The 25,466-nt window shown below is 46.2% G+C and overlaps 1 protein-coding gene across 9 annotated transcripts in view; it reads left to right on the top strand.

Annotated features, from left to right (window-relative positions):
- Positions 1-25,466, top strand: part of lrp1bb (low density lipoprotein receptor-related protein 1Bb) — a 176,085-nt gene that overhangs the window by 121,764 nt on the left and 28,855 nt on the right. For all 9 annotated transcript variants that reach the window (XM_029136895.2, XM_029136893.2, XM_029136897.1 and 6 more), the window contains 24 exons: positions 2,867-3,001; positions 3,183-3,312; positions 3,695-3,821; positions 3,931-4,082; positions 4,461-4,585; positions 4,747-5,118; positions 7,440-7,629; positions 8,261-8,465; positions 10,386-10,578; positions 12,169-12,294; positions 13,045-13,173; positions 13,246-13,365; positions 14,035-14,148; positions 14,342-14,491; positions 14,568-14,690; positions 17,555-17,674; positions 18,207-18,335; positions 18,594-18,716; positions 19,282-19,422; positions 19,644-19,831; positions 20,692-20,875; positions 20,975-21,060; positions 23,485-23,607; positions 25,279-25,460. In XM_029136895.2, coding sequence (XP_028992728.1) covers positions 2,867-3,001; positions 3,183-3,312; positions 3,695-3,821; positions 3,931-4,082; positions 4,461-4,585; positions 4,747-5,118; positions 7,440-7,629; positions 8,261-8,465; positions 10,386-10,578; positions 12,169-12,294; positions 13,045-13,173; positions 13,246-13,365; positions 14,035-14,148; positions 14,342-14,491; positions 14,568-14,690; positions 17,555-17,674; positions 18,207-18,335; positions 18,594-18,716; positions 19,282-19,422; positions 19,644-19,831; positions 20,692-20,875; positions 20,975-21,060; positions 23,485-23,607; positions 25,279-25,460 — 3,667 coding nt within the window. The remainder of the gene's footprint in view (positions 1-2,866; positions 3,002-3,182; positions 3,313-3,694; positions 3,822-3,930; positions 4,083-4,460; positions 4,586-4,746; positions 5,119-7,439; positions 7,630-8,260; positions 8,466-10,385; positions 10,579-12,168; positions 12,295-13,044; positions 13,174-13,245; positions 13,366-14,034; positions 14,149-14,341; positions 14,492-14,567; positions 14,691-17,554; positions 17,675-18,206; positions 18,336-18,593; positions 18,717-19,281; positions 19,423-19,643; positions 19,832-20,691; positions 20,876-20,974; positions 21,061-23,484; positions 23,608-25,278; positions 25,461-25,466) is intronic.

The following is a 25,466-nucleotide window of genomic DNA, read 5'->3' as shown; positions in this document are numbered from 1 at the left end:
CGAAATTTAAATGTTTTAAAAGCAACCAATTAATAACTGCATCTCAATTAAATACCTAATCAATAAGGCAAACTAACTGAAGCAAAAAAATTGAGTAATAGCAAATCAGTCTTGAAAACTCATCAATGCAATTCTGCATTTCTAGATGTTTTCTAATTGATTTTGTAAAGACAGTTATTTTGCTATTTCTTTATTAATCCCAGCTGCAGCTGACATGAATGTGAATTTAATGAAATGGTGAACCGGAAAACAAATCAAATCTAAACTGAGCGGCGATATTACTCCCGGGTCGAAGCTCGTTTCAGCCGAGGCCTAAAACGGCGGTGATGAGCCGCGACGGCCGATCACCAATGGGTTTCTAATAAAAGGCCGCGCCGTTCCAATAAAAGACTTCCCCGTGAAGGATAGTCTCCTCCATCCCGGCCCACGTCTCCTCCGGGCAGCGCCCTCGCCCCTCGCCTCTCTAAACAGTAATAAGGGAATTGAGACGTTCTTGGTGATGGAGGAGCGGAGCGATTTCCAGGTCGCCCACGAGCGAAGGGGCCTGAAGTGCGATAATGAGAAACGCGCCGACGTCGATTCGCTCGTGGAGGAGCATTCGAACTTGCCTCTCAGCAGTCGAAACGGTCGAGGCCACCTACAAATACATCACACTCCTGCTGTGGAGTTTTAAGCTGGAATCAATGTACTGTCCACAGATTTTTATGTAAATGCCATTTTACAAATTGAGTGATATACCGCGCAGTGTTTTAGGTGAAATCCTTTTACCGCTGTTGGGAGCAACTACAGTTCAAACCTTTCCTTTACGTCTCAATCTTAAAACCATAAGGTGCAGCGAAAGGTCTTTATTATTCCGGGCCCTCGCATATTGAATAATGGTGTGTAGGCTTCTGGAGTGCGACGCGGATGAAAGAGTAGTAAGTTCACATTACAGAGGAACCTCGCCATGAATAATATCACGCTATTTTCTCACGCGCCGCTGCAACAATTCTAATGCACAGCAATTCCCAGGACATTATATCAAATGAAGGCACCGTCATGTGTATTTCAGAAGCATGAGCCCAGTAGCTTGTGCCGTCATTTGTTACATCTCTGCCTCCTTCTGTGTATTGTGTATGATAAGAATGATGAATTCCTTTACAGGGAATACGGCTATGAATATACCACACGTTGGTAGTGTTCTGTGTATATGTGTATATGATATTTTGCCACTGATGCATAATGTCTGGTGTGTAAAAGAAAATTGCAAACGCTCTTACAAGGCATCATACACACACACACACACACACACACACACACACACACACACACACACACACACACACACACACACACACACACAAACAGGCTTTATAGTTTCACATCTGCAGCGAGTGAAGTATTTTTGTGGCAGCATAAATGTGCAAACCTTTAAGAAAGCGGATTTGTTTCATTCAAGGCCCCTTAATTGTCCAATTGCTTTCTTTAAGATGTTACCACAACATGTCATTTATTTGACCTATTTTTCCACTCTTGACTTCATGTGTCCTTGAGAATTGTGCCTCAGTATATTAATACACATGTGGATTAGGTATATGATTGTTACTCTCCTGGTTCAGACATTAGTCCTTGGTCTTGTTGTTTTAAAAGTGGACATCCCAGAACAATAAATCAAACGCACCCTTTGACAGAATCCCTGATCAGCTCTCACACAGCTTCTCTCTAAGTGTTGGAATAAATGGAGCTTTAGGGCCTAGTTTGCTCCAAATTTACCAATACGTTTTCGCCACGCGGCTTGTCTGACACACGGACATCAGTCAGCTTTAAACACGTTGGCGAACAGTAATGTAAGATCCAAACACAACGCGGCCGGTCCAGGGGTGATTCACAATGACTTAGTGGCAATTAACAGGGAGACCGAGTGTTATTAAAGATGACAGTTGGCACTTTTCTTCCTCGAAGTGCTGCCGTTACTGCTTTTGAACGTGGCTGTTGGCACGCAGCTCTTTCACCAGTGAATCTCTTAGCAGAACCGGACAACAACAAGCTGGAAGCATGCGTTGAAGTCGCGGGGTCATCCTTTTAAATAATAAATAAGCCAAGTAATGTGGTCGTCCCGATAAAACACCTCAATAAATTTTGTTTGCTATTACACGATGTAAATAATCACTTGTAAATGTTGTAAGTACTGTGCTCTGCTGGACGGGACCTCCATATCAAACGTCTGGTGAGCGAAAGCAGAGTCCAGAGTCTAAAGATTGTTAAAACAGCATCAGCTTTAATGACAATAGCAATAACACACACACACACACACACACACACACTCTCGCTCTCTCTCTCGCTCTCTCTCTCTCATTGTTAAACTCATCAAACCAAAGCAGCTAATAGCGCCACGTGTCATCAGAACAGCTGTGTTGTGTCACATGTGAGCCAGGTGTTAAACGAGTGCAAAGGCAACCGGAAGTGTGTATAAACACATCACTCCCCCTAAACTCCCAGCAAACCGAATCGAGCTCGACTGACAAGGCAAAGGAGACAGATCCACTCATAGCTGGCGCTGTGAATAAATGACATACTGTGTCATATGCTCCTGTCACGTTGTATAATCCGGTCATAGCGCTTTGGCCAACACCGTGTTTTGCATGAAGCAATATACCAGCCTGTAAAATCTGGCCCGCGGCGGTGAACTCGCGTGGACACTCGGCGCCATCACGCTTTACAGGCCCCATCGCCACTCGGTGAAATGGGCCGTGCCGCAGTAAAAAAAAAAACACGAAAAAACGCGCCTCGGTGAGTCGTTGCTGTTTGGAGGGCATCGCCACGTTTGTGGCAGCTGCGTTCATGGCGCCGCTTTTCCTCGCCGTTAACTATACGACGCATTCGGCAGGGAACGACACTGTTTACTGGACGGATATGGGCCTGAACAGGATATCTCGTGCCAGACGCGATCAGACCTGGAGGGAGGACATCATCACCACTGGCATCAGCCGGGTGGAAGGCATCGCCGTGGACTGGATTGCTGGTTAGTGTTGTGACCCCCCCTCCCCCCACCGTCTTCTCACTTCACATCCTGTTGGAACATTGGGTGTCTGAAAACCCTATTAACATAGTGTACAGTATATGGATGCCTAATGTGATGGAGTATTACTGTAAATGAGCCTCTGCTGCACTTCCACACCTCGCTGTTGTGTCTCTCCCCACAGGAAACCTGTATTGGACAGACCACGGGTTTAATCTAATAGAAATCTCCCGTCTGAACGGCGCGTACCGCTCGGTGGTCATATCTGAAGGACTCGATCAGCCCAGGGCCATCGCCGTGCATCCACAGAAGGGGTAGGGAGTTTAGTTTGTGCCAGCAAATAATGTTGTCAGAACCAAACTAATAATTCACCCAGCTCAACGCCCGACGTATCCCTCACAGGGTATTTAATTTCAGCCAACAGAGTGTTTATTCCATAAATGTTGGGCTTCTCCTCGTTCTTCTTTTAACCACGTTCAAAGTTTTCTCTTTGTTATTAACTACAAATTGCCGGCACTAAAACCCAACTGTCATCGAACGTTCATTGTTCAGTTTGTCACTGTTAAATTGTCCATTAAGACAAATCTGACAGAAATTGCAAAAAAAGCTAAATAATATTTGAATATACAGTATTTATGTGTTTTTTAAAACACAAATACTTAAAAAATTTAAAAAAATTTTTTAATGCTTGTCCAGGTTTCTCTTCTGGACTGAGTGGGGCCAGAACCCTTGCATCGGCCGCTCGCGCCTCGACGGTTCAGACCAAGTCACTCTGGTGAACTCCGGCATCGTGTGGCCCAATGGAATCTCCATAGACTACGAGGTACAGTAACCCTGCCTTCCTTCCATCTCGTCTTTCGCAGCGGGAATATTAATATTCCCAACAGGCGTGTGGTTTGTGTGCGATATGCATTTTTTAAATTACCTTCCAGGAAAATGTGCTTTACTGGTGCGACGCTCGCACGGATAAGATCGAGAGGATCAACCTTGAGACGGGCGAGAGCCGGGAGGTTGTGCTGTCGATGGCCAACGTGGACCTGTTCTCGGTGGCTGTGTTCGGGCCCTACATCTACTGGTCTGACAGGTAATTTATTATACCCTGAAACGCACGTCGTGTCGAACTGCGAAGCCTGAAATACCTGTTAATAGACATTAACCCTTCCTGTAAAAACCTCGCGCAAGAACATTAATGAGGCACCTCCTCACCTGTTTTTAGAATCCTGTTCATTAAATTTGCAATCCAGACACAAGCCGCAGTGTTTAGCGCACTCTCAGACTCTGCCAGGGTCACTTTTGTTTGTTTCACCTCATTGCGTGACCCGTTAGCTTCCCTGCCTGTTTATCTTGTACAGGCTGGGTTGATGGATGCTGCGTGAACTTGATCACGTCGTCTGTTTTTCTGCAGTAGGTAAAAAGGTCTCAAGAACACGTTTCTGCGTTAATGTCTCCTGGTGGTGTTTAGGGCCCATTCCAACGGTTCAATCCGTCGCAGCTTCAAGGCCGACACCAGTGAGGTCGTGACCATGAGGAGCGGACTGGGAGTCAATCTGAAGGATGTGACGGTCTTCAACAGAGGGCGAGAGAAAGGTACAACTTTAGTTTTCAAACTATGCACAGGCTCAAACAGTAACATCCGCTTTTGGTTGCTCCCGTGCGTTGTCTCGAGCAATTTAGACACGCAGTGCATTGGGACGGAAGAGAAGGAGCATGAAGAAAACAGGTAATTGAACATATGTCGGGCTTCGCAGGCACCAACCCCTGCGCCAGGAGCAACGGAGGCTGCCAGCAGCTGTGCTTCCACCTGGGCAGCGGGCGCCGGACCTGCTCCTGTGCCCACGGCCGCCTGGCAGAGGACGGCTTCGCCTGCGAGCGCTACGAGGGCTACCTGCTCTACTCGGAGAGGACCATACTGAAGAGCATCCACCTCTCGGACGAGAACGACCTCAACTCGCCGGTTCAGCCTTTGGAGAATCCCGGGTTCTTCAAGAACGTCATAGCGCTGGCTTTCGACTACAGCCAGACCATGGCCGGGACCAACCGCATCTTTTTCAGTGACGTGCATTATGGGAATATCCAGGTGATAAACGACGACTGGACGGGAAGATCCGTTATCGCCGAAAGTAAGTGTTATGTAGTTTGTATGTGTTTAAAGCCAACAGCAGCTCCACATTTAACTACATTAGTTATTGTACGTGTTGGCATTTGGCACAGTGTTCATGGATTTGTTGACTCATCAGGCACAAGTATATCTTGGAAACGATGTGCTAGAGTTTGAACATATGCTTCATGCACATAACTGCAATTTTCCTTCCTCTGCAGCTGTTTGTGCTCAACAAATGGAGTAAACAAGAGGCAATTTGTCCTTCAGTTATAATTATAGGACAACTCTGTATTGAAAACAATATTTACATATCATTAGATCATTAATAGTATTTACCTTAGTTAATATAAGTTGCCCGTTTTGACAAGGACATTTATTTCCACGGCTGCGGTGCTTTACCTGCGTTTCAAAGCGTTCCGCCCGCGTCGGCTGTCACGGGCTGAGTGATGGGACCAATCCTCCTCCGTTCCTTTGCTAAAGCTCAGTCAGTCCTGTCTTGATGAGGATGACTGGTTTCAGATGAACAGCAAAAGCCTCCGTTCCGCTCGGCTGGCGGCAGCCGGCGTTCTGCGAGGCTTCGGGAGCACAGCTCAGCACCATCCCTCCGTCCTCCTCATTGCGCGGAGGCCGGCGTCGGTGATACCTACATCTGTATGTACAGTACAGGACCCAACTGAGGATCTGCTTGCCATGAAATTTAAAATCAAAACGTTCAGGTGCGCTGTACCACCAGGACGACCTTCCTCATTTCCAATTAGCTTATTTTGGCGATAAGTGATTTCCGGTAAGGTCCATTTGATGCAATCGACACCTTTGGGCAGCTTGTCACGCTGCGATGAATATTAAAGAAACCCTCTCTTTTCTTTCCCTGCAAAAGTTTCGGCCCACACCTCGTCATTGAGGAAAGGTGAAGATGTTAATCATCCATATTTCCCTAATTAAACTCTGTGTCCCCCATTAATTACTTTCTCGCCCCGCCAACGTTTAGTGAGAAACTCCAAGCTGCCAGACGGCTTTTATTGCAAACTATTAATTAGTGATCGACTGGCCTAGGTAGTGTCTTAAGTGTCCCAGAGAAGGGTTTATGGGCTTTAAGATAAGGGGATACGGACAAATTCTCTTGCGGTGTCCACATGTTGCCCATTAGGATGAATCACTGGCCGCATTCACAGACGAGGGTGTTTGTGAAAAGGCAGGAACGAGATGAGGCCAAAAAAAGGATCTGCCAAACAGACGCTGTGTGTTATTTCCATTTTTACTGTCCTATGGTGGTGCTGATGGTACTGAAGGTGCATGGAGCTGAGTGAAAGAGGCCATTTGCTCTTACGAAGGATAAGCTCTGTCTTCGTGGGACGGTAAACAAACACACCCACACAGAAGAGACGCATATGAACCAACACACACACGCAGCCTGGTTCCGTGAAGCTCAAACCAAGCTGGTTGACAAACTGTGATTCCTAACAGCTAAGGGTCCTGTGGATTTGAAGTGAAGGTGTTCATTGATTTTTTTTTCTTTTTAATTTTAACAAATAGGCTGTTATAAAAGGGTTTTTCATAGAACTCAAAAGAAATGGTTTTGCCAGACGTCCTGTAGTTTTACTGCAACAGGTTTCACACTTTATCTTTGATTCTTTGTTAATTTTTGCCAGCAGTTCAATTCTGTTGAAGCTTCATTAGACTTGCGATTGTGATGACAATAATCGGTGGCGGTCATGTGAAGTGGGCCATTCATGGAGAAAAAAAAAGCCCAGTCCGCTGTGAAAACCCAACGTGAGCGTGACCGGCTTTTCATCTGCGACCACCGCGTCTCTCCGTCGGTTCCCGTCCCCGTCACTCACGTTCCTGCCGCCACCTCGGGAGGCCGCCGGGCCTTTTTCCCCTATTCCGTGTTTAGGAAATTGGTTTGCCATGAAAACATAGTCGGTCGCTGAGTGACTGTTGCATCAACAAATACCTGTCTGGTGTAGTGAGGCATGAAGTTATTTCCCTGTCAATCTCCGAGAAAACGTAATCCCAAATCTAACACAATTGGAGCCTGCCATCTGCTACTAGTAAAGTCAATATTTAGTTCTTTCCTCTCCGCACTAGAAACTGTTTTGCAGTTTAGTGGCCCCAGATGTCACTATTAGATATCTAATAAACTTACATCAACCCCAAGAATCTTTTGAAGATGTTTTCTAAACTCAGTATTTGCTTTTATTTGGTCATTTATTCTGCAATTATTGCTAAATTTGCCCGTGACTTGGACAGACTAGACAGAGATGCCTTGAGGTTCCCATCGAGATTAATGTAACTTTGCTTAAAGCTGAGCAGTGGACTCATGCTGTTGTGTCCATCCAGACGTGGGGTCGGTGGAGGGCCTGGCCTACCACCGGGCCACCGACACGCTGTACTGGACCAGCTCCACCACCTCCACCATCAGCAGGCAGACCGTGGACCAGAAGCGAGCCGCTGCCTTCAGCAGGCAGGCTGTGGTCACACTCTCCGAGGAGGATCATCCCCATGTTTTGGCCCTGGATGAGTGTCAGAGGTCAGTATTGAAACACTCAGCTGTTTGTATTATAGCTTCTGCAAAATAAACGTTTTTTAGTGTTCTCTAAAGAGCAACACATCAGTATTCCTTCAACGTCTCCTTCAGATTATGTTGCTGTGAACACTTCGAAATGAGCGAGTATCGTGCTACTGCCGAACTTAATTAATTTCTTGACCTCAGACTATATCCTTGGTTGGCAATTTGGCACCGTATCCATCCCACTCCAGAAATGCTGTCTGATAATTAGAATTCAAACTCAAGTGATTAATTAGCACTCCCTGGTTGTGACTTTTGACCAGAATCCTTATTATCACACTAGAGTGGACTCCCATGACTTCATTACAGTGTGAAGTGAAAACCTGGGAGCTAAATACATCATGTATCTAATTTAGAAAAAAAACATGTATTTTTTAAATTATCTTTGATTCATCTGCAAGTCTGTGGATTTGGGAAAACTCATGTAATCCGGCAAGTAATAATTATTTATTTACTCTAATAAAGTTGTGTTTTTATTTACAACACGTGAATTTGTGCTAATCCGCTTTATCACCGATGAGCAATCTAGAGAAAAGTGCCGACAGGGAATGATTGTGTTTTTTCAAACCTCCACCTCTGTCGCACATTGCAGCCTGATGTTTTGGACCAACTGGAACGAGCAGAGGCCCAGCATCATGAGATCCACCTTAGCGGGCAAGAACATGAGGATCATTATCGGTTCCGATATCCTGACACCCAACGGACTGACCATCGACCACAAGGCGGAGAAGCTCTACTTCTCTGATGGAAGCCTGGGCAAGATAGAGCGATGCGACTACGACGGTTCCGGCAGATATGTGAGTTGAAATGGGTGGAGGCTGGAATTAGTGGATTTTTATATTCAGAACCCATCTTTAGGTTGATGAGCGTTACACAACCTTCATTTCAGTGATTCACTGGGTAGGATTTACTTTCCACACGTCTTATAGTAATAGAGCTTTTTTTGTATTACAACAGAATTTGACAGAAAGTCAAATCAAACTTCCCCTTTTACCTGAAATGAACGTTTTTCTTCACTATCTCATTTAATGTTCCATCTCTATTGAGCTCCTGGAATCCCATCCTCTACACAGCAGATAGGAAACACCTCTTGATAGTCTTTCACCTCTGAGGGTACATATGGTTTCCTTAATCACAGAAGCCATTCAGTGCTAAAGTAAAGAAACTCAGTGGGGTGACTCATTCTGTCCGTGAAAAGTTGCATGCATAATGTATTAACATCGGAGGTGGGTATAAATCTTCTGTACCCCTGCTAAGGATTACTTTTTAAGATGATCTCTTTCTCTTTTTTTTGCTATGGATTTCATTTTTTTGCTTGATGTGACCTCTCCAGCTCAGCACCCTGGCCCAAGTCAATTAGTTACCCATATGTTTGCTGAGCCAGGTCACAAGGCTCAGGAAGTCTTCACCTTTGGGTCCCCACCTGCCCCTGCTGCCGACTAATCCTGCTAATGAAGGTTCTCCGGCGCGATCGCTCTGGGTGCACATTCTCCATTCCAATTAAAATGTGTAAATTAAACAGAGGCGGCTGATTGTCAACTTCAGCATTTTCCAAAACTGTAATTGTGAAGCTGTGAGGACTGCCCCTTCCTTCCATTGTAAACAAGACATTCTATGGAAATGCCAGCTTTTTTGTTTGTTTTCCTTTTCCTAAATCCGATATGTTTACATCAGCAAAACGCACACGGCTGCCAGATCTTATTTCTGAATCAAAAACGGGTCGAGGAACAGTATGTTAATGCCTGGAATAAAAATGATAAAGTGCATTGTAAAGCACCAGTTCTGTCTGGAGACGTGCGGATATAAACACAGATGGCAGTGGAGTGTCCTTACGAGCTCCTCTTCACAGGAGCAGTGCCGTTACGTGCTGTCGGTGATGGAGGAATAAGAGCGGCGTCCACGTTCTTCCCCGCAGTACTTGCCAGTTTGGAGCGCGGAGGTTCACGTCATTAACAAACGCGACGCTTCGTCGAGAGCAGCAGATGAAATAGGAAGCAAGAATGTGGGCTGGAGACGAGTGAAGCACCATCTGAATGTTGTTTACTAGGGAAAGTGCGATACAAATGTATGAAGTATGTTCACCATTATTGAAAACACGAGTTCAGAATGAAATTAATACGTCGCTGGCTGCCAACCTAATGTCTCCCAAATCTAATTTCCCATCAATATGTTCCTTCCTGCCCCATCTGCTGTCCTCCCTCTCTTTCTCGTTCTATCTTTCTCTCTGTCTCTCACTTGCCTGACGGCCAGTTGTTGCGTCCACACACTGGGCTCCTTTAATCAACACCTGTCCTATTAATCCCTATATGGCACAGGGGTAATGTGAAATGGCTTACAAGCCTGTCCCACTAATGGTGGAGACGACTGAGCTGCTGGAGGCCTGAATCCCCTCCACCCCTCTCCACTCCCCCCCTTCCGCCTTCCGTCTCCCCCCCAAAAAGCCTGGAGATTCCCACAAGGAGGTGTCTGATGGATTCCTGCCTGCCCGCCAATTGACACTGTCATTTACTCCCCCAACATCTGGGTTAAGCTGTCTTGTGGGCAGCAGGGGTGATGTGTTGATTAATGAATTGAAACATTATTCCCCACTTTTATTCCTAGAACAGCTCTCAACTCCCTCGCTAGTTGAGAGCTGTTCAAAAAAAAAAAAAGATTGTGCGCTTGTGTTGTTCTCTGCGATAAGCCCTGACATCACTGCTGTGTTTTATTCATTATAGGTCATAGTCAAATCAGGCCTGGGGAACTTTTATGGACTGACCATCTACGGGGACTTCATCTACTGGTCAGACTGGGCCCGCAGGTCAGTGATGCGATCCAACAAGTTCACAGGCAGCGACACCAAGATACTTCGAGCAGACATACCCCATCAGCCCATGAGCATCATCGCTGTGGCCAGAGACACAAACAACTGTGAGTATTTAAACACCTGGAGATCAGCTCGATTCGAGTGACCAACGGATGCGCCTGTGTATCTGCAAATATTTGTGCGCTTGTTTGCAGGTGCCTGGGTTTTCGTTTGTGCTTACAGGCAGGAGTGAACACGTGTGCATATTTATTATGTCGGTGCAGTGGAGGACAATGGACTGAATAATGCGAAGCTGTGCTATTTGCAAATTTTACTGTAAAGGAAGGAGTACGCAGAGAGAAGCAGTGCTTCGCTGTGTCGCTCCTATGGTTTGAACACACTTAATCACCTTGTTTGTTTCGTGAGGCCTTGATTCAGTTTGATCAGTTTTAAGTTATAGGGGGAGACACATTCTACAGTATGCATTTCAGGCCAGTGCCAGTAATATTAATATATTTAATAACAATTGTGATCAGACAAAACAAGTAGACGCTTTGGTTTTGAAAAGGTTTTGTCTGAACATCTTTGCAGGGTGAAAGTTATAAAGTAAGATAATAAGATAAGTTATTAAAAATACAGTCTAAGATGAATATCAAGGGTGTTGCTAATTTTAATATACAAAAGCAGTGTGCATGATGCATGGTCTTATGGCTAGAAAGTAAAGTTTTACAGGTAATTAATAAAAAAGTAGCCTCTGTTGTAGAGGGAGTCTCCTAAGTGTTGTGTAAAGTTGGACAAATGAGGGGTTGGACTTAAGCTGGTCCCAGTGGTTGGACTCTCTGTTCCTTGTTTGTATCATGATGGGAAATAATTAAATCACAAGACCTGCGTGGACACAGCTGCAGGTCTGCAGCATGACCTGCAGTGACCGGCGCTTCATCCTAGTTGGGTTTTACATGACTTACAATATTAATTTCCCATTGCATTTTCTTTGACCATCCTGACTCTGAATAATAATAACACAAACGCTTTACCTGAGCTGCACAACAGTTTCTTCTCATAAATAAAATACTCGTGGCTCGAGGGCAGGTAATAATAAAGGCTCTTCAAGTGGACACTCCTGTGTACGAATGATGTGTCGGTGTTGCTCGGCTTGTGTTTTTGCACGTATTTCCGAGGACCGCCGCGTACAGTGGTAACGTCTCCCTTCATCGTTTGCGTCCGCACGTCAAATTATGCGATTTAGCTCAATATGCGACTCCCACGGAGCTACACGGCTTTTTCAGACAGCACCGCAGGCACAGAAAATATCTGTAGCACTGTAATGTGTTTGCTACCTGAGCTTTGCTGCCTGTAGTTGATAAACCACCGATGATCCTTCATATCAAGACAAAATGTGCTAACAGATGATGCTTATGCTCAATAAGAACATGCATGTATTCATTAAAATAAAAGAATACTTTTATTCATATTCTTGTTTATTGATGTATTCACAATCAAAATGAAAAAGCTATTTAAAGAAATTCCCTATCTATGATATGCAATAATCATCCACATTCATTTTACGTTTATTACAATATTACTTTGGAATATTAATGAGGGCTATATATGAGTAACAATAATTCCTTAGGATACAAGTCTGAAAGTCTCTTCACAATCTCCCATCTGATGATGCTCCTGACATCTCAGTCAGTTCTCTTTGGCTGTTATTGAAGGTGAGCTGTCTCCGTGCCGACACATGAACGGAGGCTGCGGTGATCTCTGCCTCCTCACGCCGTACGGGAGGGTCAACTGCACCTGCCGCGGGGAGCGCGTGCTGCTGGAGGACAACAGATGCGTGTGTAAGTCAAAAGACTGTGATTCAATTATGCTGAGGCCATAATGGCGAACCCAGATATCGACTGTAATATGGATTGCTTATTTTAAAACGGCATCTATATTCATATGCATAGTCTAATGTGGCGCCGGCTCCGACTCAGGTCCACGCGGCGCTTACATGAATTTTAATTCATTATTAGAAACTGGCCAGTTGCTACATAACCACCCACAAAGAGGAAAGGCCCGGGCAGCTGCCCATCTCGTCCTCGTTGACAAATCAGGTTTGATTCCAGTAGCCGCAGACGACAGTGCTCGGAAATAAAGCCTTGATGCTGCGCGCCGATGAATTCGGACAGATTGCAGAAACACGGCGGGAAAGAAATAGGATGTCACTGATGTTTGCATGAAGTCGCGAGTGGAGCGCTCGCCCAATGTGACGCGTTGCCGGCTGAACGTGAAACGCTGTGTGTGGATAGTCCATAAGGTGGGAGGAGCTGCTCAAATGAGGGACGTTTGGCTAGACTAAACATGGCAAGTGAGTCAGAGAAGCTGGACGCTTGCCTGGATGTCACGGTCGAGGACGACAGGCTCCCTGCTGCCGCCTCATTCCAGCCATTACCAGAGCAGCAAGCAAGTTTTGTGTCTTTTTTTATTTTTTTAATTTGGATGCTGCAAATACCAAGTCTGTACTGTAGCATGTACGGAGTGAGTTTTTTTTCAGTATTTACAGCTGCACCCTGATAGTTCATCACCCTCATTGTCTTTTCCTGCAGCAGAAAATTCCTCCTGCAATATCCACACGGAATTCGAGTGTGGGAACGGAGAGTGCATCAACTACCAGCTGACCTGTGACGGAATAGCCCACTGCAAAGATAAATCGGACGAGAAGATGCATTACTGCGGTAGGACGTGCTGTCTGAAGTCATTTCAAGCGCACCGTGTGCAGGTGAATACGTTGGTTTGCTTCCGCTCAGACAACCGAAGCTGCCGGAGGGGCTTCAAGCCGTGCTACAACCAGCGCTGTGTCGCTCACGGCCGCTTCTGCGACGGCGTGGACGACTGCGGGGACAACTCGGACGAAGCCTTCTGCAGCAGTGAGTAACTCTCCTCTCTGATCTCTTGGCTCCAGTCCGTCCCGCGACGCTAACGGTTAGCGCGGCATGGAAAAGCTAGGGCCACACGCTGTGCTGGGCCTTCGCTGCCTAATGAGCCCAGAGATCTTAAAGAGGGCGCGCATTCAAAGGGGATTCCAGCCTCCACCCGAAAGAAAAGCTGCTTCTGAGCTGCTGCTACAGGGATTTTGTTCCCACTCGCTGATGATATTCCAGCTAAACAAGCAGTTGACCATAGGGGACGGTTCTGTGTGTAGCCTCTTATCCAGCTCATAATTAACGTGGACCTTCCAGCATCCCGGGGCTCCAGGAAGGAGTTCACTCCACCGCGGGGTGACATCTTTAGATTGCGTTTCATTGTAATGGTGGAGGTGAAATTGAACGGTCCCAAACAGGAAGCCCCTCTCTCCATATTAAGTGCGAAGCGCTCTCGCACAGATCTGAGAAGGTTGTGACATTCAGGAAATTTCCTATCGCAACAGACGGCGCGAGCGCACAGATACGGCAGCTCGTCACGCACCGCCTTCCGCCCGGCGCTCGGGAGCTAATTTTCACCACAACAAGAGAGAGGTTCTAAGCATTGTTGTGAGCGGTACCTGAGACTGCCTCTGAGTGTTGTTATCTGTTTGAAATGCAAATTCCCCCCCACAGATGTCACGTGTGGCTCATCAGAATTACCGTGCAAGGATGGGAGCTGCGTTCCCGGCTCAGCCTGGTGTAACCAGGTCATTGACTGCGCCGACGCCTCGGATGAAAAGAACTGCAGTGAGTCCTTTTTAGGCCCTTTTGCTTTGTGCGCTGTTAAAAATCTGGCAGTGTAAACGTGCGGCCGCTGTACAGAGCAGATGGCTCCGGTAACTCCGATCACTCACCCCTGCCCCGCTCACCCGCACCTGCGCCTCCACCATCAGTGTGATGGCGATGGGGCACTTATAATGGCGCTGTGTTGTGTATTCAGGCAACAGAGACTGCTCCCACTTCTACAAGCTGGGGGTGAAAGAAAAGGAGTTTGTGAGCTGCAACTCCACCTCACTGTGCGTCCACCCGTCGTGGATCTGCGACGGCGCCAACGACTGCGGGGACTACGCCGACGAGACGGACTGTCAGGGTGAGCTACGAGGAAGGCGGGGCCTCGGCCTCAGGAGCCCCGTCGTTGCTGACCGGGTCTTTGTCGCCCGCTCTAGTTTCCCAGGGGCAGAAGTGCGAGGAGGGACACTTCGCGTGCCCGAGCGGGAACTGTATCTCCAGCGTGTGGCTGTGCGACGGCCAGAAGGACTGCGAGGACGGCGCGGACGAGTTCCAGTGCGGTGAGTGGGAAACCAAAAAAGTGACGAGTCGGCGGAACACATTAACGTGTAGGGAACACATTAAAGTGTTTTGTGTTCTAACAAGCAGATATAAATAATAGATATTTGCTTTCTGTACACAGAACTGTCAGGGTTTGGGAGGATATTTATTTTCCATTAACAAGAAGCTGCTGTAATGTTTTGTCATTTAAATAGATCCAGGCTCGCAGCGCATATTATACACACTATATTAGGAGGAGACAGAAAGACGAGAGATGATTGTTTATCACGCCGTGAGGCAATTTCTCTTTTTACTTTGTTTTTTTTTTGTTTGTTTTTTTTCCTTCTCACCCTCGTCGAGATTTCTCAAGTGGGTGTTGCTGCTTGTTTGAAAGTCAAATTCTGACCCTGAATTCAGAGTGAGACTGTTGAGGACACAAGTAACCCCCCCACCCTCCTCCCTTTGAATTATAATATAAACCTCTTCCACTATAACACCTCCTTAATCAGCCATCAGTCACCGGAACGCTTGGCGAAGATGGAAATGCGGGTGCAGTTGAAAGCGGTGACATTTGAAAGGATTACACACTGCGATGCCACTCCTCCTCTTCCCTCATAAACATGCCTGCTTTTCCTTTGATCCAGCAGGTACGTGGGACATCAAATGAAAAAGTCAAGCCCCCGCCCCCCTCCCACGTTTAAATAGGAAGCGCGTTATTACCTCATGGTATGATTAATACAATTTTGCGTCACAAGCACCGGCCCCCGTCGGTGCTGAACCTCTTCAGGAGTCATTGGGGCTCCAACGCACAGCGGCCCGTGTGCTTCAACGTGGGCGGTCAGAGCGGCTGCTCCGCTCCGTGACACAGCTCGGTCACACGCGTGCACACGCTGGCTGAGACCATTAGCCTGTACAGTAGCGCACAGCACGTACAGCACATGTCGAGCCCCCCGCATAAAGTGCACGCTCTGCTTGCAGCCACTCAGAGCGCAACACTTGACAAAAGTGGAGAGCAGGTTCACTACCCGCATGAATGTTGCATTGCATTGTCGGTGAAGTGCAGCATATGTAATTGTTTGCAATTGTCAAATGCAAACACATCCTATTGGAGACAAACACTAGAACATGCTGAATATGGAGGATTTCCTTCTCTTAATTATTAATGGCAGCTATTCCTAAAGAGCAGTTAGAGTCACTTTAGACTGGACAGCGTCTACAATGTGCAGAGACTGATTGACATCACTGTCCCATATGATACAATACAGTATTTATTTTGTTTGTGTGTTAACAGGACTTGAATCATTTTGTCAGTGTATGGATGACTGTGACTCATGTTGTAGGACAGGTTGGTTTCCTGTTACCCAGGTTCCTGGCCACGCGTTGAACCCATGCAGCTGTCATTTATGAGGTGTAACAGAATTTCCCCAGGGGAATGATGCAGGATCTTTTCTCACTTGCCTGTGGAGTTGGTGCATATCGTCACCTCTCCCTGAGACAACATGAGATGAGAGGGGTGATGTCTGTCTTTATTTTATCATGTCGCCAGGGTCACTTTTCAGGAAGAAAAACACACATTTGTCTTTTCTTTTATTATTACTAAGATGTCTAACTAAAAACTAACTTTACTTTCCACTTATTGCATGACTAACCAGCACCTTTATTCCCGTTTATTTATTTATTATTTATTTCTTTATTTATTACGTCTGGACCCAATGGAGGCAGGCAGCAATTTTGCTGGATTTATTTAGTAAATTGTTCATAATTCTTTGTTTAAGCACTGCGTAACACTTGGAGGCCGTCCTCGTTCCTTTATCTGAAAACACAATTTGCGCCTCGTGTGGAGGCGATAACATCCCGTGCTTCAAATGTGCTTATATCAGAACAGATATGAATTATGCCTCAATTCTTCTGAGGAGTTCTGAATAGCTTTTTCAGGACAAACAGACAAAATTCCCATTCCTCTAAGTTAATTATCATATAAAAAGCTCCGAACGCTGATAATCTCGCTGCAAAGGGGGTTTGAGGAAAACGCCATTACGTTGGAGAAATTTCAAACTCAACATCTGATTAGACGAAATAGTCATTTGTCACTTCACAATGCATATTAAGCTTTTCCCCCCTCTGTGAAACACTACTGAAAATGAGACATGAAAGGCTCCCTTTGATACATTTAATGTGCCGGAGACCTGCTATTTTGTTATACACTTGAAGCAGCTGTTAACATTTGAAGTGCAAATCCGGCATCGCGTACAGAAAGACTGGATAATCACGGTTTCCGGATTTAGCCCCTTTCAACGTTCATCCCGTCCTTATCTGGCGTCGCCGCGTGCGTCGCCGGTGTGATGCACACAGTCTGACGGGACGGATGGCGCGGGGCCACGGACCCCCAGCTCGCGCCCTGCACCCTCCGCGGGAGCCGCGCTTCCTTGTAATGCGATACCCTCGTGCTATTTCCCCTTCCTCCGTTCACTTCTCATCAGAGCTATGACGGAGCCTGACCAGGCCTGACAGCCGGGAGAATGAAACCAAAGAGTGATTCCTCCAGAGACGCTCACTGACACCAGCTTAGTATAGATTATGAACATATCCACATTTGACGGTGCATCGCGGGCTGCCTTCATAATTAACATCCAGCTGTTGGCTATCACCTCTGAAAACCCAGGTTCTTCTAGCTAAGAAAAGACATGTCACTATTAATTAGTCACTATTAATAAGTGTCATAAAAGGGTCTTGTATGCAGTTTGTAATCTTTCGCGTAGAAACTTTTGCTGCTGCAGAGAAATCTGCAGTCGACAAGCCGACGGGCAAATGCTACGCTAGCCAGCCCCGTTGTTGTGCCTTGATTGAAAGGCGGCGTCGTTATTTGATTCATGGCGTTTTGCAGATTCGTCGTGCCTGTGGAACCAGTTCGCCTGCTCCAAAAACAAGTGCATCGCCAAGCAGTGGCTCTGCGACGGCGAGAACGACTGCGAGGACGGCCTGGACGAGAGCACGCAGATCTGCGGTCAGTCGCACCGTTTCAGGCCCGGCTGAAGGGAGGGGTCAAAGGTCAAACGTCGCGCCGGACAGAAATGAAATGAAACGTCTTAATGAGACGGCGAATGAGGCCAGGGGCGGCTTTTGATGCTTGGAGCGGGCACTGAGGCGAATGGGTTTTTCATCACAGAGGCCCAAGAGGCTCAGTTATTGCAGTGGGCAAGTGAGAAGTGTGTGTAATGAATTCTATAATTAAACAAACAGAGGCAACACACAGAAGCGGCAACGGTTTCTCCCAACACCGGTTGTAAAATTATTTTGTAATGAAGTGTCACATATTAATGAAACAGATATACATGTGTAACGGAAGTCCTGTATTTACACCTGCTTCTTAGCGCAGCCATTATGTTAATGCCCAGGCCTCACATGTTGCTGGTACTGACCTTAACACAATACAACAAATGTGACACAGTGCTTTGCCTGCCTCTCTGTTAACTGTTGCTCCTTTGGTGCATTTGCGAGTTATTTGGGTTTTGAGCGCTACTTCCGCCCCCCCTCAGGCTCGGTGACCTGCGCTCCGGGGCTCTTCAGCTGCCCCGGCTCCTACGCCTGCGTTCCGAAACGCTGGCTCTGTGACGGCGAGAGGGACTGCCCCGACGGGAGCGACGAGCTGTCAGCGGCCGGCTGCGGTAAACCCTCGCCTTCCGCTGCCAATGCATTAAATAGCATGAGTGCAAGTACGTGTGTATGTTTTCTGTTGCTGCACGGACCCTGCTTTATAAGGTCCTTTCATGCGAACCCTCGATTCAAGGCTACGTGGGAACGATGAGAGGCAATTAGGAATCACAGGGACACGTGGATGAGCGAGGCTCAAGCGTGTTTGTTATAGGAAGGTAATTTGTTTATCCACTGATTAGCACTTGAACCTGCTTCTTTTCATGCGTTAGCACCCAACAACACATGCGATGACAGCTCCTTTCGCTGCCACAACAAAGCGTGTATCCCCCAGCGATTCGTCTGTGATCACGACGACGACTGCGGCGATGGATCTGATGAGTCAGTCGAATGTGGCAAGTACATTTATCCCGGCCTCTTTTGCTTCTAATGCACCGGTGGTATATGTAAATCTACTCAGACGCATATACGCGTTTTTCAGAAATAAGATGCTCCTTGAAAAATATTAAAATATATGAAACTCAAAGAGCTCTTTGATTAACAAATTAAACATGACTCTTATCTCCTACAAGTGACTATTCTTGGACCTTTGCTGATGTTTTATGCAAAACTACGAGAGACACTGTAATTACACTGTTTGAAATGATGCAGGTGTTAAGTATCATCACATTTAGTGAAGTTTATATTGATGGATATTGTTAAATGAACTAAGCTGTTTTATTACAGATTAATCCAATTCTGAATTTTTTTAATTTAAAAATGTTACCACGTCAGTGATTTTATGATAAGAACGGAGAGGAAAGTATTTGCTGCCTTGGCTGAAGTTTGATTAAAGGTGTGTTTGAAATGAACGCTGAGTCAATAAGTCTGACTCGCAATGAAAACCTCATCAGTCCCGTCTTTGACCCTTTGGCCCTTGCGCGGCTGCATCAAAAACGCCCTCCTCCCCTCTCCCCCCAGTCTATCGCTCCTGTGGATCCGGCGAGTTCCGCTGCAGGGACGGACGCTGTCTCCTCAGCTCCCAGTGGGAGTGCGACGGCTCCGCCGACTGTCCCGACCGCTCCGACGAGCTGCCGCTGAATCTCAAATGCCTAGCCGCAGGTGAGAATGTTGTTTGGCTTGAAGCCGGAATCTCTCCATCAGTGTCACCAAAAGCAACGCATGCCCGGAAAAACGAGGGGGGGGGGGGCGCATTGGGCAGAAACAAAAAGATGCCAGAGAGGAGGAGAACTCCCCTTTAGGCGATTTGTCTGTCGAGGCTCCCTTTGATGAGGCGTCGCAGGGGCGTTGCGCCAGTGACGGTCGTGTCTTGCTCCTTTCAGGAAGCTTGTGCAACGGCTCCTTCTTCATGTGCTCCAACGGCCGCTGCATCTCCGAGGGGAACCTCTGCGACGGGAAGGACGACTGCGGCGACCAGTCGGACGAGAGGAACTGCAACGTGAACGAGTGCCTGAACCGCAGAGTCAGCGGCTGCACGCAGGACTGCCACGATCTCCCCGTCGGGTACAAGGTGAGCGACCCGCGGTCGAGTCAGGATTCAGAGGCCTTAAAGAGCTTTGTCTTGTTACACTGCAAATTCATAAGCAGGCAAAGCGTGGGGGTTCTTATTAGTCATAAAGTGGACATGAATGATTAATGGCCAGTAATGAATCAAGCCCAACTTTGCACATCATTGAACAGATAAAGATGGGTGGGAGAGCACATCCATCTGAGCTCCCACTTTATGAATAACCTTGAGTGCTTGAAGGCAAGTCGATGCCAGCGGCTGCTCCCTCGCCAGCGGGGGGGGGTGTCTTTGACCTGCCAGGAAATAGTCATGTGATTTTCAGGCCTGAATCAAGGTCAAGGTCACATCTCCTGGAGTTACAGCACATGTGTGGCTGCTCTGGTTGTCGGACCGCGGCAGCGAGAGTTCAATGCATCGGAAAAGCCCAGAGAGGAAGAAAAGCCTCAGCGTCTCCTCTGTCATGAATTGGCCAGAGCTGGACACAGATCACATCAATGCAGACCCTTAGCTCATCCATCTGTGGCCCAAACAGAGAGATCAGCAGAAAGGCCCCCCAAGGTTATAACTCTGGATAAGAAAGGGATTTGCGGCGGGTCCAGAGCAGCTGATACAAGCACTTTTAGTTATTTTTTGGGGGGACCCTGGTCACTGAAGTGCAGCGAAATTGTTGATGCACTGAACAGTATGTCTGTATCACTGCTTTGATGTCATCATATATGTTGGAAGCTGAGTTGTGATACTCTTCTTTATATAAGGCAACATCATAATTTTTCATTTCAGCTTCAGACTTAATAGACTTATGTCAAAGTTCACTTTTATAGATAAGTGAGAGACTTTTGTCTTGCAAACGATTCGTTTTTCAGTGTAAATGTTGGCCTGGCTTCCACCTGAAGGACGACGGGAAGACCTGTGTGGATATCGACGAGTGCTCCACCACCCTTCCTTGCAGCCAGCGCTGCATCAACACCTACGGTTCGTTCAAGTGCCTGTGCGTCGACGGCTACGAAGCCTTGGAGCGAAATCCCAACACGTGCAAAGCTCTGTCAGGTCAGACACACATCTGTTTCACACACATCCTTCTAAATGTTGGGCAGCGGGGCGGCGCTCCACTTCCTGTCCTCTTATGTCACGTTTTCCTCATTTCAGCCGAAGAGCCTTTTCTGATCATGGCAGACCACCATGAGATACGCAAGCTGAGCGTCGATGGCTCAAACTACACCATCTTGAAACAGGTAAGCGGGACCAGCTGACACCAGTTCCACTAGTAAAACCGCCAGAAAGGGACTTGACCTCCTAGTAATAAAATAAATGTTAGTGGAGTATGGACTCAGGAGGCCTTGATCCTTGCAGAACCTACATTTGTCTCCTCTTCATTCCCTACATTGCAACTCGATGAATGACAAATCTCACTGAATGACACACTATGTTGTGTTATTGGACCCTAGTTCACTGCTGATGTGATTCAGTAAATAAACAGGAGGGAACACACATGCAGGTAGAAGCAGATGTCAAACAACTAACCTGATGAATGTGCCTGACGATATCCCAGCGTGGCTCCCTGCCTCCCCCCCCCCCCCCCCCCCCCCCCCCCCCCTCTTCCACATCCATATAAATCATAATCTCAATGCGCATATTCAATGCAAGTCATGTAGACGTTCGGCTGCTTTGAAAATAGACTAATGTCAGGAGGCGGCAAAGGCAGATGTGTGGATGTTTTCGTTAAAATGTGTCAGTATAAATGCTGACCCCTTCCTGTTCCAGGGCCGCTACGCATTTGCAATCAGCACAGACCATAAATGCTAATATGAAAAATATGAAATACCCAAAGGGACATGATTGATGTGGTGCGGCCAAAACAGTGCGCTTTGTTTCTGTAACACTGAAATAATAAAATCTCTGAGGTGATTAATCTTCCGCCAAAAGGGTGGACGGGAACATGTGCGTGTTTCTCTTAATCTGACCTATCGGCTAAGAAACATGAGATGAACCAAACGGGGAAACGAGCCGCCTTTAACCTCTGGAAAAGTTCTATGTTTAATCTTAGAGTGCCTTCGTATTTCTTTACGGGCGTTTCGTAAACTCTTGGAGGTTTAAATGACTCGTTTTTATGCAAGTGTCTTGTTCAGTGGCTTCCAGTCATTGAATGCTGCTCTGATTGATGTTTAAGCGGCCGCTCGTTGGCTGCGATTTGATGTAAATCAGCCCGCAGGCCTCTTGTTTTCTGTTTTGTCCTGTAAAGCTCAATCTGCTTAATCATCTGTGTGCGAGTTCTCAGTTGCCACATTCACTGCACTTCATCTACATCTTATCACTGCGTTTAACAGTAACTGGAACTAATGTATTTTTCCTGTTAGCATATGTACAGTAGCATGGCTCAGCATATACCACATGTGCGCATGTTTGACCAGCTGTGCTCGAACTCTGGTTTAATTATAATTGAACAACGTGATAACATTTTAACAGTAGACGTTTAAAAGCTCAGTGGACAAAATGAATCAATTTTCATCACAGACTCTAAATTAGCTGTAACTCATTTAAACCCTACTGATAAAACTATGCTTGAGTACGTACAGTATAGTGACCGCTGCTATGTTACTCATCCAGGTAGCGTTATCAGCCCCGTGAAGCTCATTGGATGAGCAGAGAAACGTTTCTATCTAAGAAGATACAAGTCCACTTCCCATGACTCAGCGTCCTGTTTCCTCACCTGGACTGAGCATCGTCACGTTGCCGCTAGCAACGCGGGTGGTTCTGTGCTTCTCGGCGATTGCAGCAGTTTCACAGGATGTGCACACCAGTACATGGTTCTGAGTCGCTCCCGGTTGCCTCCTATCCCACCTACAGGGATGTTCTGGAGATAAAAGTGCAGCATTGGACTCCACAGCTGATGTTCGGAGTGGAGAGAGGCTCCCCCCGGACACTTTGGCGCCTGTCTGTGCGGGTGCTGATGATCTGATGAAGACGTCTCATTTCGCCTGTCAGATTATCTGACACCTTTTCTCAGCACCCACAGCGTGAGACGGCAGGGTGGGGGCCCTTGTTTAGCGAGCGGCTCCGTCTGACTGACAGTGGGGTCCTGTGAGCATGACAGAGGCGGGAAGCATCTCACTCCTCTTCTTTGATGGGCCTTTGACTTCCTCCTCCTGAAGCTTTGTGATGCTGCAAATATGGAAGCTGTGGGAAAAACCATCTACAGCACGTCCATCAGCGTTACAGACGGAACGAGAACGTGTTCTTTCATCATCCTCCTGCTTTTTCCACTTGTAATCATTTCAAATGACTTGAACCCGACCTTTGTCTGCAATCACCCGTTATTGTGAATTATAAAAATGGGGTCCTACAGTAGCTGTGCTGTAAAATGACAAAATTCAATCTCAGTGCAAGTCCTTGAAATCTCCTTCTCAGAATCAAGCAGCTAAGAAACGGTGCTGCATTACATGTGTCACACTCCGGCGTTTCAGGGAAGCGATAGCAGTACCTCACACCTATGGCCCAATGTTTTAGTGAGTTCTTTACAATAACCTGCACAAGAGAAGGCGGAGGTGCAGATTGTGCTGACATGCACATTAAATGCATACACACTCCTTCCTCCCTGTCAGTTGAGCAGTTCTTTCCTATTTTATTCCTTTTTTTATTTTTCTCTCTTGTATTATCAGGGCCTCAACAACATCATCCACATTGACTTCGACTACAAAAAAGAATTTATCTACTGGGTGGACTCGACCCGGCCGAGTGGACGAAAGATCAACAGGATGCGCCTCAATGGGAGCGACCTCAAGGTACCACAGCATGGAGTGGCTCTTACTTGCTTCCTCTCTGGTTTACCACCATGTAAATGAAGTTGCTTTTTGGCTTGGTTAAAATCTAAAGATGTAATTCAGCATTTTTATTATCTGTTTTTAGAGGTTCGTATCAATTCTCAATAAGACTCCCATAAGTTTTCACATGGCTACCGTAATAGATTTTTTTATTATTTATATCCAACACTAGCTCAACGCTGACAGATGTATGTCCGTAACAACACAAGTGTTACCAGTCGCTGTCACATGAACCAGACAGTGGTGCTCACGGGTGTAATAATTAAAGTTCGTCTGGGTCACGGGATCAGAGCCCAGACACCGGGACCTCAGCAGAACACCTGCACCTCCATCCCACATCTGAATTAGCATCGGCGTATGGGGGCATCAGACTCATTCAGCTCAATTACCTCCATAGCCTCTGTTCGAGCCACGGCTGCAGATTTGTAATGGGACAGGCTGTCTGGGACAGAGATCAGGGAGCTTCTCGCGTTGAGTTAATTAAAAGAGTCACTGATATGCATTGCTATAAGTACAGTCTTGTCATATAATAAAGGAACACCTGGAGAGCAGAGATTGTCCAAGGAAGGATTATCTGACTAGTATAGAGAAGTCTGCTTAAAAACAAGGTTGGTTTTAGATTAGAGGCATTCATGTTATTTATTCAATTACCTGAAGTTGCTCTGTAGTTATATGTACTTACAGTATAATGTTTAGCTACTTACACTTATAGCAGGGACTGTCCTAGTTCTTTAGCCATCAAAGGCTGCTATATTGTAGGTACAATGGTGTTGTATAATTGCGTCAGTGCCACAGTATTTAAATCCTAAACCGAATAGATTCTTCAAACATTCTGGATTTCTTCAGTCTTTATTTCAAATGCTGACAATTGATTAAAAAGATAGAACTCAAGCTAATCTGACAATGTTGGTAAATGCACTGAATGAAGATTATTTGACTACAAGGTCAATGTGATCTATTCAGTTCTCAATCAACATTGAACATGTGGATTTCACTGAACATTTTAAACAAACACCTTCAATTTATCAAAACTTATGATTATCTGTGATAGGGAACAAATCACTGCCACTCTGGTATTCACATTACTCATCAAAGATGTACTTATTACTTAGATACAGTATCGGATTTTGCTTTTTATTACTCAAACATAATCATCTAAAGTTGATTTAGAGTTTAAAATTTGTTTTTATTGCCTGCCTGTTGTTATGTCACTCTGATCTGAACAATTTATACAATAAATAATTAGTTTATCAAGATGTGTGATTTAAATATTTCCTTGCATTTTACAAGCTGTCTAAAAACAGCTGGTACAGTTGTAAACACACATCAAACCCCATTAGGATGCGCTTTAACTGTGTTTAGTTATTCTTACAGTAATTAGAATTTTCTGCTTTGAATAATTATTTCCTAACTAATGTCATCCACGTCTAAAGCTGTCACTGTTGGCTCTAATGTTACAATAGCTCATTTATGTCTCACTACTATATTACATAACCTTATTCCTCTGTTGTCCTGTGCTTTATGTTCTGTTTGTCAGGAGTGAACAGGTGGTCTGTTTTACTAAAATAAACTATTTGAACATCCCATTAATAGATTTGAAATCATTGATTTACCTTCTGCTCCCTTCACCAGATAGTCCACAGAACAGCTGTGCCGAGCACCTTGGCGGTGGACTGGATAGGAAAAAACCTGTACTGGTGTGATGCGGAAAAGAAAACGCTGGAGGTGTCCAAATCCAACGGCCTCTACCCCACCATCCTGATCAGCTCCGGCCTCAAGAACCCTACGGATCTGACGCTTGACCCCCAGACCGGGTAAAC

Source organism: Betta splendens, chromosome 21 (genome assembly GCF_900634795.4).
Source record: "Betta splendens chromosome 21, fBetSpl5.4, whole genome shotgun sequence".
NCBI classification, from domain to species: domain Eukaryota; kingdom Metazoa; phylum Chordata; class Actinopteri; order Anabantiformes; family Osphronemidae; genus Betta; species Betta splendens.
This window is presented reverse-complemented; position numbering and strand designations above follow the sequence as displayed.